The sequence below is a fragment of the Callorhinchus milii genome, unplaced genomic scaffold (assembly GCF_018977255.1).
Source record: "Callorhinchus milii isolate IMCB2004 unplaced genomic scaffold, IMCB_Cmil_1.0 Scaffold5, whole genome shotgun sequence".
Lineage (NCBI taxonomy): Eukaryota > Metazoa > Chordata > Chondrichthyes > Chimaeriformes > Callorhinchidae > Callorhinchus > Callorhinchus milii.
In genome coordinates, this window is record NW_024704746.1 from 24,199,904 (window position 1) to 24,213,757 (window position 13,854).

At 38.3% G+C, this 13,854-nt stretch overlaps 1 protein-coding gene across 1 annotated transcript in view; it reads right to left on the reverse strand.

The window, feature by feature from the left end:
- Nucleotides 1-1,566: 1,566 nt before the first annotated feature.
- Nucleotides 1,567-13,854, reverse strand: part of eif2b3 (eukaryotic translation initiation factor 2B, subunit 3 gamma) — a 35,279-nt gene continuing 22,991 nt past the window's right edge. Inside the window, exons 9-12 of the mRNA XM_007899939.2 lie at nucleotides 13,725-13,805; nucleotides 11,078-11,226; nucleotides 6,838-6,941; nucleotides 1,567-2,287 (exon numbers count right to left, since the gene is read on the reverse strand). Of these exons, the coding sequence (XP_007898130.1) occupies nucleotides 2,235-2,287; nucleotides 6,838-6,941; nucleotides 11,078-11,226; nucleotides 13,725-13,805 (387 nt within the window). The 3' untranslated portion in view covers nucleotides 1,567-2,234. The remainder of the gene's footprint in view (nucleotides 2,288-6,837; nucleotides 6,942-11,077; nucleotides 11,227-13,724; nucleotides 13,806-13,854) is intronic.

Genomic DNA, 13,854 nt, shown 5'->3' on the forward strand with positions numbered 1-13,854 from the left:
GTTTGCTTTCTTCCGTTTCTCTGGGAGGATTGTAGTTCAGTCACGTCAAACCTACATGTGAACAAGTACAAATCAAAGGGGGAACATAACCTGCAATGGTCCTTAGTCCCATTAGTGAAAGACAAATATCTTACCATCTCGACCACCTATTGTACAGCTTCTCACGTAAAATTACAGGCTGAAGCCAACCTGTAAAAAAACATTGGGATTCAGTTTCCTGTTTAGTTAAATCCAGTGAATTTGCTGATGTACGTTAGTTAATCTGATCCACTTCATTCATTTACCTACTCTTCTGGTCACTGAGAGTCTATGAATTAAACAAGCATTAAAATTTTATACATCATTTGCCAGGAACACCACAAATTCACTAGACATAGGGAAGTGAACAGGGTGGTTAGCCCAGTGAACATTGACAAATTGCCAGTAAGGGAAAGGAGAATGACCCCCATTGTATAGGACACAACTTTGCTGAGAGCAATAAACCCTTTCTTTCCACTCCTGTTGCCACTTGCTCTCAATGGCTGAGCACTGTGTGGATGGGTCAGGATTTTGCTGGCAGCCTCAGCACAGTGGAGATTTAGAGCATGTTCAGTAAGATGTCAGGCTGCTCTTTTCACATCGCTTCTCCAACTGCAAGACAGATGCAGTGGGGATGAAGTGGGAAATGAGGAGGAAGCCGGAGAATTTTTAGCTGGAAGTTATGACGGAGCAAGCGAGGTGGGCAAGTGAGGTGATGGTGGGGGCCCCAGAAGACAAGATTTGCCACAAAGAGGATATCTCAAAAGGCAGGAGCGGGCTAGAGGAAACAGGCACGGAGGAGGGCGATGTGGAGGCATGTAATGTGCAAGGCAAATCTCAGAGAAAGAATAGTGAGTGGCAGCTCTGGGAGTTGGGGGCACTGAACAAGAAAGGAAATGGCCTGTCCTGTCCAACCAACTCAATCTTAAAATAGTGAGAAAAATGGCAACCAATTCTGAAGAGAAACTAATTATAATAATAATCCTTATAATTGGTCATCGTCCACAAAATATACAGTCAATTCACTTTACAGTATATTCTTTGAAGCGCTTTGAGACGTCTCGAAGACGTGATAAGGCGCTGTATCAAATACGAGGATTATTATTATCTGAATGAACATTAATGTAATACCTTCAGAGCTGAGCAGACCAAGTAAACATCACTGTCAAGAAAAGCCATTATGTGTCGGATCCCCACCATTCTATATAAACTGTACAAACATACAGATTTTTCGGAGCAGAACAAAAGGCGGATTAACATCCAATTTTCATTTTTGAGATTTGTCTTTTTCTTGTTCCCTCATTGAGTTTCATTAGTTTGGTTGAAAATGAGAAAATTTGTAATAAGAAAGTCATCCAGTTCATCAAGCCTGCTCCAGCTGCTAACTTGGGATTTGTGGCATTTAGTTTATCGTGCAACAATAACAACACTAATCTATCAGATTAAAATCATCAGGTGAACCAATTTTGTGAATTGACACATTTTGCAATTGCTCCACGGGTATTTTGGATATTACACACAACACACACACAGACAAAAAAGCAATTATTAAGAAGCAAACAGATCTTTTATTGAGATAAATACACGCAGTTATAAATCTGAATTTAAATGTCCAAGATGAACAATAGGTAGAATCTCACAAGCTTCTTTAAGGGTAGCTCTGCTCTACCATCACAACTCGATCAATCCACTTGTCGGTGGGAAACTAAATAAACCATTAAAGTGGATAAACTTTTGATGACGTCATCAACGGCAGATACAAGAACATTGTCAACTTCATGCATAGAATGTTAAAATAATTAAATCTGGTCTATTTCACAAGTCTAACAGTACCGCAAAAGATGCTTGAATCCAAATAGTTGAGTTTTAAAAGCCAATCTTTTTTAATGTTAAATTTGTGGTATTACTTTGTAGTAGCAGAGTTGTATGTTTCAAAGGAAGATTGAGAGGGAAGTGGAATGGTCAATTTTCTAACCTACCCAAGTTAGCACACCTCTAGTCAATAAGTGTGGACAAACAACCAGCGGTGTTGATTTCTGTAGCTTAGAAGCCTCACATCAAATTTTCTGATTAGTAACTGGTTCTTAAAGAAGCACGGTCAATTCACACCCAATGCTCATTCCGGGTCAGTGTTTAACGTGTGGACGTTATGTTGTGTCCAATAATGTCCAGGTGAATAGCAAATGCAGTGGTGTCCAGCACCAGATTCAACAAGGTTAGATTTCCATCAAGCGATCACTGCCCACAATCACCTCATTCACGTGTTTTGCTGCAAAAATAAAGAGGGAGAAATGTAAATTGTAAAATAAATTAAAATAAAAGTGATTTGAATCGTCTCAATAATAGGTAAGACTCACGAATAAAACTGAAATCTGAAATTTCATCTTTACTGCTAAAAAAAGTATCACATTCAAGATGTACTGTAGTAAACATTGCTGTTAATGTGCTGTTATGTCAAATAATTTATATTTATTAACTTTCTAAGCAAACATAACAGAACAGAAGGCTGAGAACTACCCACCTCACTCAGTCTGTTTGGTGAATATTGCTAATTAAATAGATGATTGATAGCAAAGATTATAGGTCAAAAGAATAGATCACTACAGATCTGAGAGTATTGACCTATTCTTTATCCCTTCTCTTCTCTTCAGGGAACAGATATAATAATAAATTGGTCATTTTCAATCCATATGACTGTTTGTGGGACATTGCTGTGCGCAATTGACTGCTGCGTTCGCCCACAAATACAGTCAATTCACTTTACAGTGTGTTCTGTGAAGCGTTTGGGACGTCCTCCCGACGTGAAAAGCGCTATATCAAATGCAAGGATTATTATTATTATTATTATAAGTCAAAGACACCGTCAAGAATAATAACCACTTTAAAGGTAACTGTCTCCCCCTATTCCCTCTACCACAATTTTGCGACCCTTGTGCAATGATAAAGTCAGATGTTTCACAGATGATCAGTCAATACACCTCCTCCCTGTGAAACCAACCAACCCTTTTCATTCTGGAGACTGAGGCAGCGAGATATCAGAATCTAAAATGGGTTTTAGATAATGTGATATTTGACAATTTGATTACAACAACAACAACAAAATTACATTTATAGAGAGCCTTTCACGTCAGGAGGACGTCCCAAAGCGCTGAATATCTAGAATTACGCAGGTTATTCTAGATAACATCCCTATAGAATTTATTTCAGTTTTTTATTTAACTACAGATTGTGATCTTTTGCTGTGATTTTATTTTGAATGACAGAATATTCTCTCGCCCCGACAGATTTGAGCTTCATGAACTTGGGATGTAGAGACAATGAATTTAGAATTTTCGAGCCAAAGAAAAACAACAAATATATAAAAATAATTCACTATCAAGGCAAGGCCACTGCTCTGAACTATTCAGATCTAAAGTCACCACTCTTACCCCAATGTATTATAAGACATTATTAATAATACCAGTTAAATTCACTGTTTTACAAGAAAATCCCCTTGTAAAAGTTACCAAGCCAGCCTGAAATCCTGTTTGAATCTGCGGAGGATAAAGCCCCCGCAGCCATTGCCAGAGTGGACAGTGTTCCTGACAGATGTTAAGCTCATCTCATGATGGATCGCGCTGACTCAGGACAATGCCCTTTTGTATGAGATTCGAATGTCAGGACAACAGAGAGCTTAGTGTAAAGCCAACTTCCTTTAACTGAGTTGGGGGTGGGGGTGTGAAAGAGAGAGAGAGAGACAGAGAGGAGGAAGAACTCAGACGTAGGCTCAAGGACAGATTGCTGTAGCTTGTGACAGATTTTAGTGTAAAAGGTTATTTCCTGGGCCAGGACCACCAAGAACATTATTCCCTCAGGCTTAGACACCTCACGTCTATGAGGTTAAATATACTGTCTTGAATTAAATATAAGTACAATGGAGAGTGGCAAAAATATATACTTTTAATATAAAATATATACCAGCGCCTTGGGACAACCTCCCGACGTGAAAGGCGCTCTATAAATATGATTTTGTTGTTGTTTAATATTTTGTAATGAATAAAAACAGAACACTATGTTTTAATACCAACAATATTCTTTCGAGAATAGGGCAAGCTTTGGCTCAAGCTTCTTCTATTTTGGTTCTATTACCAGCAGCCAGAGGAAATGCATGATGTGGTCATACGCTGACTTAACATAAGAACATCAGAAATGCTAGACGAAAAAGGACCAAGGTCCATCTGGTTCGCCTTCCACCTTCCCGGCGGTCGCTTGGACATATGTTCTAAACTACCTATGTACTGTATCCCATCATGTTATTTCCTAAAAGAAAACGATCTAATGATCTGTGTTTGAAGGGCACAACATAAATGGTTGTGGTTGTTGTTATGGTCCCCTGCTAATGTGCCTAGTCTTTACTTGTTAGTTTAGACTAATGTTGGCAAGCTATAGGTGAGAGGCATCGCCCAAACTGTTCTCACTAGTTATCCACTTGTGTGTACTTTCCAGCTAAGCTCAATGGACAGCGATGAGGGATAGGAAATATGGTTGACTTTTCCACGCCTTATACCTTACCATGTCCTGCCTTCCTGCTGAGGAGTGCTAACACACTTGGCCAAGGACTTATATTTTCTAAGCTATACAAAAAGGCGTATAAATTGCACTGCAGAAATTCTTCAATAAACACATGGATCACCAATTTTGGCATATAGCCTCTAAATAGTTTACTGTGGGGTGAGGGCAGGCGAGTGGCCATGCTGGGATTTGGTTTTCTTTACCCCCAAATCAATCTCATTGAATTATATTTTTGTAACCTGCCAAATCGTTAAACCTGAGCCAAATCTTGAATTTGAGAAAGAGGCTGCTTTTTTGTGTGTGTTTTTTGTTCAGTGACTTCTGCTCACTGAATAGGCACAAAATCTAATGTGTGTGAATTGTTTCTAATGTGTGTGAATCTTAACTGTAATTAAAATCATGGCCCTGGATTTTACAATAATGAAAGACACCCAACATATTGAAAAATACAAAAGTTAGAAAAATTAGGATCCGTGCTATTTAAGAGTCAATTAATTCAGTGCAATATCTGTATTTAACCCACAAAATACACAGTTGATCCATTTTACAATATATTCTGTCAAGCACTTTGAGACATCACAGCAACGTGATGAGGCATTATATCAAATGCAAGGATTAATTAATATCAATCAGGAGCAGAAGACTTTTCTGTGGTTTAAAGCATTGAATGTTTCAGATGGAGCAAGAAAAGAAGGGGGGGTAAGAGACCACATGAGAGAAAGCAAACAAGAGTGAGAATAGATTTTATCATTCCTACGTCTAGTTGGCGAATTCTGGTTATAGTTGCCAGTTGTCAAACATATTTACTGGACAGTAAATGTTTAATTGTGAACAAAAATGTTGACTGTAATTACATATATTTATTAATGTTTAAAATGATAAAAAGATGTTTATAAACAATAAAACATTGAATATTTTACTTAAATTGTAATTATTTGTATAATAAGTTCAACACATTTCAACTGAACCTCGTGATATTTATGCGGTTCATAATACCATTCGCAACAAAAGTACAGCATAGAGTAAACATGTAGTGAAGGAATTCAGTAGTTTCAGTACACAATTAAACATTTCAAATACAGCACAGAGATAAATGTTTGACAGCTGGCAGGATGATAAGTTCCATTCTTTGGCATTGAAATCTGGGAAGTAAAGCAATATCACATTACACACAGTATTTCATGGTGGGCGTGTACCTGAGTTTACTAGGGCTCATTAACAGGGCTGTTGGAAGCTTGGCATTTTCTCAACAGATACTATAGTGTTATAAAAGAGGGACAGCCAACCCGCCTCACTCTTGCATACTTTTAAAATCTTATTGAGTGGAGGCTTGGGAATACTTATTAATGATATGGGGCAGGGGGCGAGTAATTGGAGTTGAGGTACAGATCAGCCATGATCTTATAGAATGGTGAAACAGGCTCGAAGGGCTTAATGGCCTCCTCCTATTCCTATTTCTTTTTAATACGCTTCACTTTCTTCTAAGAACGTTGAACTTCAGGGGAAGGGAGAATTTGAAGGAGGGAGTTTGAAGAAATTAATGTTTTTTTGTGTTAAACCCAAACATTTAGATTATGGCGGATTTGTTTCAACTTATGGAGCCATTGTGGAAACTGTCAACAAATACCAGCTTTAACAGAAGGAAAACTAAACAAAGAGACAAAGAAAAGCCATCGTTGAAAGTGGAATTGGGGATTTTATCAACATTTTGATAAATGTTGATAAACCATACTTCAGTTTTGGCAGAAAGTTCCAACAACAATTTCTATTTGTATTTTGATGTATAAGAAATGCTTCAGAAACTTTTACAGAATAAGATCAATCCGAAAAGATCTTACTACAATAATAATAATAATCCTCATATTTACTACAGCTCCTTATCACATCTTCCAGACGCCACAAAGCGCTTCATAGAATATACTGTAAAGTGAATTGACTGCATACTTTGTGGGCGAAATGCGGCAGCCAATTGAGCTTTGGAGGCAAACTTAAGTTGTTGTAAAGTTGTAAATCTGAGTTGTAAGTAAATCTGAGCAATAGTTCTGTTGTGCTACGGTGAAACGTTTACCAATCGCAACTTAATGAGAGCCTGTTTGTTAAGGATGTGAGGCAAATGTCCAGAAACAGATTAACTATCCATACGTTGGCAATGGGAACAGCAGAAAAGAAAAAAATTAAGACTGCTCTTGATTTTCCATCAGAATTCTTTTACGCCACAGTTCCTTTTGCGCCTCCGAAAAGAAAAACATGAACAATTAGATTCCTTACATTTAGCTTCGATACACTGTCCACTTCCCACCAGACAATCCCTGAGGTCAGCCCCTTTTCCAATGGTCGCTCCATTGCAAACAACACTCCCCTGTAGGACACACCTACAAAATAAAACAGGGTTTAATTAAGTCAGTGTCCAATGTCTGCTTACTAACATAGTAAATCTCAAACAATCCACCATGAGACACGCACTGTGCTTCACCACAGGGCAGGAGGAGTCAAAATTGTCCTCAATGAGCATTGACCAGGCCCACTTCTTGTGGTTGGATCTGGCACGATATCATATTCACTGCTGCCTTATCTGATAGATGAGGGATGGAAAACCAAATAAAAATGGAAACCAAAAACAAAGTTCAGATCATGGCCAGAGATGGAGCAGTAGGTGATGGCAAGACTTCGTCCCAAACTGAGCATGACACTGGCAGGAATATCAGCCAGTAAGCGTGACTTGCAGGGGAACAGGGACTGAGTGATTCTGAAAGTACCTCACACAGTGACACTATTAATAATAATAATAATCTTTGCATTTGATATAGCGCCTTATCACATCTTCGAGATGTCTCACAGAATATACTGTAAGCTGTAGTGACTGTGCGTTTCGTGGGCGAAAACGGCAGCCAATTGCACACAGCAGTGTCCCACACACAGTCGGGGATTGAGTGACCATATTTGTTTCACAAAAGATGCATTTTTTTCCGTCGACTGCTGAACAATGTGTACATTATTTTCCATTGAGGGAAGTTTAAGTTTTCTGAAATCCGTGCTACTCCTTTCATTTACCTTGAACCCACCCCCACCACTAATTTTGATCGCATATTCTAATTAAAAACACACTAGCCAAAAGACACGCAATCTACAATGCAAAATAAATGGAGAGGTTAATCAAGGTTTTACATGTACAAATGATTCCAATTTTCTTCTGAATGGCCTCGTGATGTGCCAGTCATTCCCTATTTCAAAGCAAGTTAGATTTTGCACAACTTTTTTTCTGATCTCCCAACTCATTCAACATGTGAGATTCTTCCATTACATGGTTCCAAGGCAATATTAGACTTCGTTTGCTCAACTAATTTCCATCTAAGAGCAATCGATAAACCTTCACATCTGCCTCACACTCTATGAACGGTACACATGAAATTCATAAAGTTCAATAAAGGCCTGAACAGAATTATATTAAGCATTCCGCCAAAGTAATTGCTTCCATCCTGTGCATTTGGCTGTTTTTACATGCATAAGTTATAGTTGGGTACATCTTTAATACATTTAAAGAAGGGAGTGTCACCATCACAGTCCTTTTATTTTTATGACCATTGATCTGAAAAAGGTTTTCTCTGCTCCTGTAGTAGGTAATGCAGAACACTCGCTGCCACAGAACATGAGGGTGGTCTCTTGCAATCTTTCAAGCTTCTGTACTGGTTACTCGGAGGTGGGGAGAATTTCATTCAATTTGAATACAAACGTAAACTTTAAAGAACCATAACTTTGCCATGTCTTATTCTCTGCTGGTTTGACTCACTGTCACTCAGTCTGACCTGGTGATGTCCATGATGCAAACTTGTCTATGTTCTGTGATTGATGTTTCAATTGGCTGAAAAATATAACCTTCTGAGTCATTCTAAGCCCAGCTTCTTTTTAATAAACATGCTCCCACCTTTAAAAGTGTCTAATAAATATAGATGCAATAAATGATTAAATACTTTAAAGACCATAATGAGCCTCTCTGCCATTACTTCTGATTACTTCTGATTTTGTATCAGTGTGACATTTCCATTCCCATAGACTTACTCCAAGTCTAAAAACTTTTCACAAATATGTATTAAGGAGGTTTTATCCCTATAAGATACTGCATTAAGTCTGGCTTCAGTTAGGACACAGCACAGCAGCAAGAGAGAAAAAGAGAGAAAGACAAAGAGACATTTAATTCCAACATTTTTTGCTGGATTCAAACCTAGGCTGAGTTGTGAAAGAATTGAGTTTTCACACACATCATGAACTAGCCCTCATTACCTTCTCTTACAAATAAACAGTGAATGGTGATGACATTATGGAGTCCTGTAGCTCAGTGGTTAGAGCACTCGCTTTGCAAGTGAGAGACCTGAGTTCAATTCCAGGCAGAGGGCGAAACCTTGGGCAAGTTTCCTTACTCCACACAGAGCCTAATAATAAACCCTCCAAAACCAAAAACAATAATAAATTGGTCATTTTCAATCTACGACTGTTTGTGGGACATTGCTGTGCGCAATTGGCTGCCACGTTCGCCCACAAATATACAGTCAATTCACTTCACAGTGTGTTCTGTGAAGCACTTTGGGACGTCCTCCCAACGTGAAAAGCGCTATAGCAAATGCAAGGATTATTATTATTATTATTATATGGGGAAATAACCATTTACAGACATTTGAAATGATGCGATTGTTGAATCACCGCCAGCTCTACTAATGCAAAGTTAATTCCCACGGATGGTGCTACCTAACCTCCAGCCTGCTAAATTAGTGCACAATCAGTTAAAAGCTCATAAGTCTTGGTTAAATAAATCCTGAGCTTCTTGCGTTGCCAATCATCAATAATCATAACTAATTTCTTGAATATGACGTCCACTTAAGTTTTTAGGAAATTGGTCAGTGAATTAAAGTTGAGATATTCCATTTGGACAAAATGGTACTTTATCTATTTGCTTATAAATTAGCAAAAATTACTTTTTGGTTGACTCACGATATACATAATAGGGAGTTAATAACTCAGCTGCAATTTAATCAAGGGCTTCCAATGCATCACAGGCAGAAAAAAAGCTAAACTGTACAATATTACCTACTTTTCATAAAGATATATATGATCTACGTAAACGGGGAGAAAAACCCACTCAATGAGTTAGAATTAGCACTAAATTTAACTGCCTGAATACAGTTAATATATATTTAGTTACTAAACGACTATATGTGAAGTTCTGTTTGAATGCAACCAGTCTTGTTTATCTCCTTGCAAGATGCTGCATTATTTATTGATCCCTTTTACACAGCAATTATGGCTGTGGGTGGGGTGGGCTATGCCAGAAGATGTAATTATGATATCAAACAGTGGTATTATAAGGAACTTCTTTTGTAGTTAGTGCCTCTTGGATAACAAATACTTGCTGGCAAAATAAACCATGTGAATAATGTACTTCTTTAAAACAATAAACTAGGCTTTCCTGAATTCCAAATCACTACTTCTGACTCTTTTTCATATATAAATCCTCTCTGCAAAATCCAACATGATGAAAATCTGACCAAAGACTGTCTTGAAGTACAGACACCATTAATATCAATGGATTGACATTTGCTGAACTGTGGAGTCCTGTAGCGCGGTGGTTAGAGCACTCGCCTCTCAAGCAAGAGACCTGGGTTTGATTCCCAGCAGGGCGAAACCTTGGGCAAGTTTCCTTACTCCACATGCCTGATAATAATCCCTCAAGGAAAAAAAATTCAATCCACAACTGTTTGTGGGACACTGCTGTGCGCAATTTGGCTGCCGAATTTCGTCCACAAATATACAGTCAATTCACTTTACAGTATATTCTGTGAAGCGCTTTGAGACGTCTAGAAGACTTGAAAAGCACTATGTCAAATGCAAGGATTATGATTATTACCCTTCAAAGCAAATAGAGCAGAAGGTGAAGGGTTATTACAATACAGTGCCTCATTATCAGCCCGCCTCCCAAATACAACACATGCCATCATTATATCAACAGGTGCAGTTCTACTGTTGATACTGACCCATATTTGCATTACTCCTAATGCTATTAGGTCCGCCACCAAAAATCAGTGTGGTGCATTATATAAGTAACACAATAAAATGATAATGTCAGAGCACGTTAGTAGCAGAACATTACCATAAAGTTATGGCCAAGAATCACTTGTTCAACTGATACCTTCTGTTGGTACTAGAGTCAATGAGATAAATCTTCAAAGTAAATTTTGGAGTTGCCAAGTGTAACAAACTGCATAAATTAAGTAGATATAAATTATAATAAAACCAGAAGTTGCTGGGAACATTCAACAGTCAGGCAGCATTTATGGAGAGAGGAAAATGAGGTAATGGTTTCAACATCGACCTGAAACATTAACTCACTTTTCTCTCTCCATAGATGCTGCCTGACCTGCTGCGTGTTCCCAGCAAATTCTGTTTTTATTTCAGATTTCCAGCATCTGCAGTATTTTGCCTTTAGATATAAATCATGATTTTAAAAAAATGTGCTCACCCCTCTTCGATGGTCACATTGTGCATAATTATTGAGTTGGTGATCTTGACTTTTTCTTTCAGAGTGCTTGAGTTCCCAATGATAGAGCGTTTGATGGAGGTTTTCTCTGCCACTCTGGTCGAGTTGCCAATCATACTATCAGATCCCACCTGTGGGGAGAAATGTTTATTTATTGCTCAAGGAAACATTATTAATTGTAATAATCACATGATCCCAGGTGTTTATAATGAAAGCAGGTATCTGCTTATTGGTTGCTGGTAGTTTAGATCTGTGTGCAATTGGCTGCCGCATTTTGCCCACAAAATACACAGTCATTATACTTTACGTCCAGTGAAGCGCTTTGAGACGTCTCAAAGATGTGATAAGGCCCTATATCAAAAGCAAGGATTATTATTATTTAATCTTTGTTGCTGTATTTTAATCAGCTGAAAGAAATACATGTGGTTGGATCACATGTAGAGAAGGCAAGATATTGTGAAACTAAACAGAAGAGGGGAATTCATTTTTCTGTATTTTATAGTGTGCACATTAGGACAAAAGCAAACTCATCCATCTCTATGCTCTGATGCAAATGCTGACAATTTTGGATGGCCCTTGCGTGAATAAGAACATACCAGTGTTACAAGCAGCGTTCATTAAACTACCATTTTGGATTAGATGGTCTGACCACACACAGGCTCAGCTAAACAGCTAAAACAAAAAATAATGTTGAGTGCTACAAAGCATAACTAGGCTGCATTTATAAAAAGGAATCCAACTCTACTAACAGTACTAACTTAAAAACTACTGTGACCTCAGGAATTCACCAAACACACTAAAGATCTCATGAAAAAGTAAAGGAATGAAACTGTTCACTAAAATATTTAAATATTTCTCATCAAAAGTCAATGGGAATGGTGTGCTTATGTTCATACAGGTGGTCTAACTGAAGCTGGCTGCCCTTAATTACAACCTACTGTACTGCAGCGCATCCGTTATTGCTCAATCCTAACTGTGTGTGGGCTGAAGGGTTACTTATCATTATAGTCAATGTTTGTTTTTGTCCAGCTGAGTAATGCTTCTGTTGATAAGACACACAAAGCCCACCCAGGGTTTTAAAAACAGGACCATCCTCCTTTCTTATGCCACTTATGGAAGGAATGATGTGAAGATAGGAAGCTCCTGCTCAAAGATGTCTGGTTTCAAATAATTCCTCCATTATATTCATCGTTTACTTATAAAAGCATACATAAAAAAACAAAAGAACGCGCTCAATCAAAGAAAACAATTTAACGCACACAGTCGTATTTTACTTAAGGAAGAAGGCAAAATTACAGCAACCTGAGTTTCTCATTCCAGTACTAACTCTGCTGAATTAGATAAACCAAATTGCTAACATTAATATGGGTCTTTCAGTCTGTCGTCAATATACATTTCAATAATGACACATCAAGTTGCACGGCACAGTAACAGGGTCATCCATACAAGCCTCAAAAGGTGGATTGGTGGGGGTAAGAAGGAGGGAATTAAAACCAGAAAAACTAGTGACTTCCTAGCAAGTTACAAAATAACCCTGGCACAGCACTGCATAGATCACAGACATATCTTGTTGGAGAGAAATAGAACAGTATGTGTGTAGTGTGCTTGTGTGTGTTTATATTTGTGTGTTTACGTGTGTGTGATGTGTAGTGTGCAGTGTGTGTAAAACTATTCTAAAAGGTCAAATGATAAACAGAAATAGGAAGGGAATGAAAACAACCCCAATCATTTGCTCTGCAAGTTTCTTTCTACCCAACAGATCAAAGAGAGTGCAGTGTCAGGACCTGAAGGCTAGTGTCAGCCATAAAGCTGTACCAATGTCACAGGGATCACAGACCTGGTGACTTCAATGCTTTTGTCAAAACAAGTCAAGGAACACCAACCTTTTTTAAAAAAATTACTATAATTGACTTTTCCAATTTTTTGATAGCAAGCCATGTGGCTGGACAATCAAAGCAGGGCCAGTTTGAGGCACAATTTTACATCCCAGAGGGTGGTGAATTGAATTTCTCCCTTTTAGAATTGCTCTGATGTGTCAAATATCATGTCTGGATGTACTGCTTGGTGCATTACAAAAGGCAAATGTGTTATTGAATTCTGAACCATTGAGTACAACAGAATACTATTCTTTTCGCTCATTTTCTCTCTTCCTTTTCTCAATATGCTCTACCTCCCTTTTCCTTTGTCTGGTGCATCTCCTCCTCTACCTTACCTAAGTGGTCTCGATTCAGGTGCGAACCCCGCCCCTCTCTCCACCCGCAACAGCTGGTCTCAGTACACAACATCTGGCTGCTGAGCTTCTCTCCACTACCACACATTTCCTGGAATTGCTGATTTCCTTTGCCAACCTTGAGCAGGAGGAACCAACTGTACCACTAGTGAGACTGAGCCCAGCTAAGTCATCAGACTTGGGATCAATCCTGTGACCTTCTGAGTCTGAGTGACACAGTGGAGCAATTACATTATTTCCCTACTTTTAAACTCTACTCCTCTGAACACAAAGCCAAGGACTCTATTCGTATTCTTTGCGGTCTTGTCCATCCGTACGGCTACTTTTTAAATGGTAACTATTTATCATAATATCAGTGAATAACTATTTATCATAATATCAGTGAATGTTACTACTCACCATACATTTGTCAGTATAGATTTGTGCCATGGGGTGGATAAGTGAATCTTCTTGAATAAGAGAAGACAGGAGTTTTGGAATCTGAAGGATCACAAACAAGAACAGGGTATTCAGCATTGTTGAGGATATA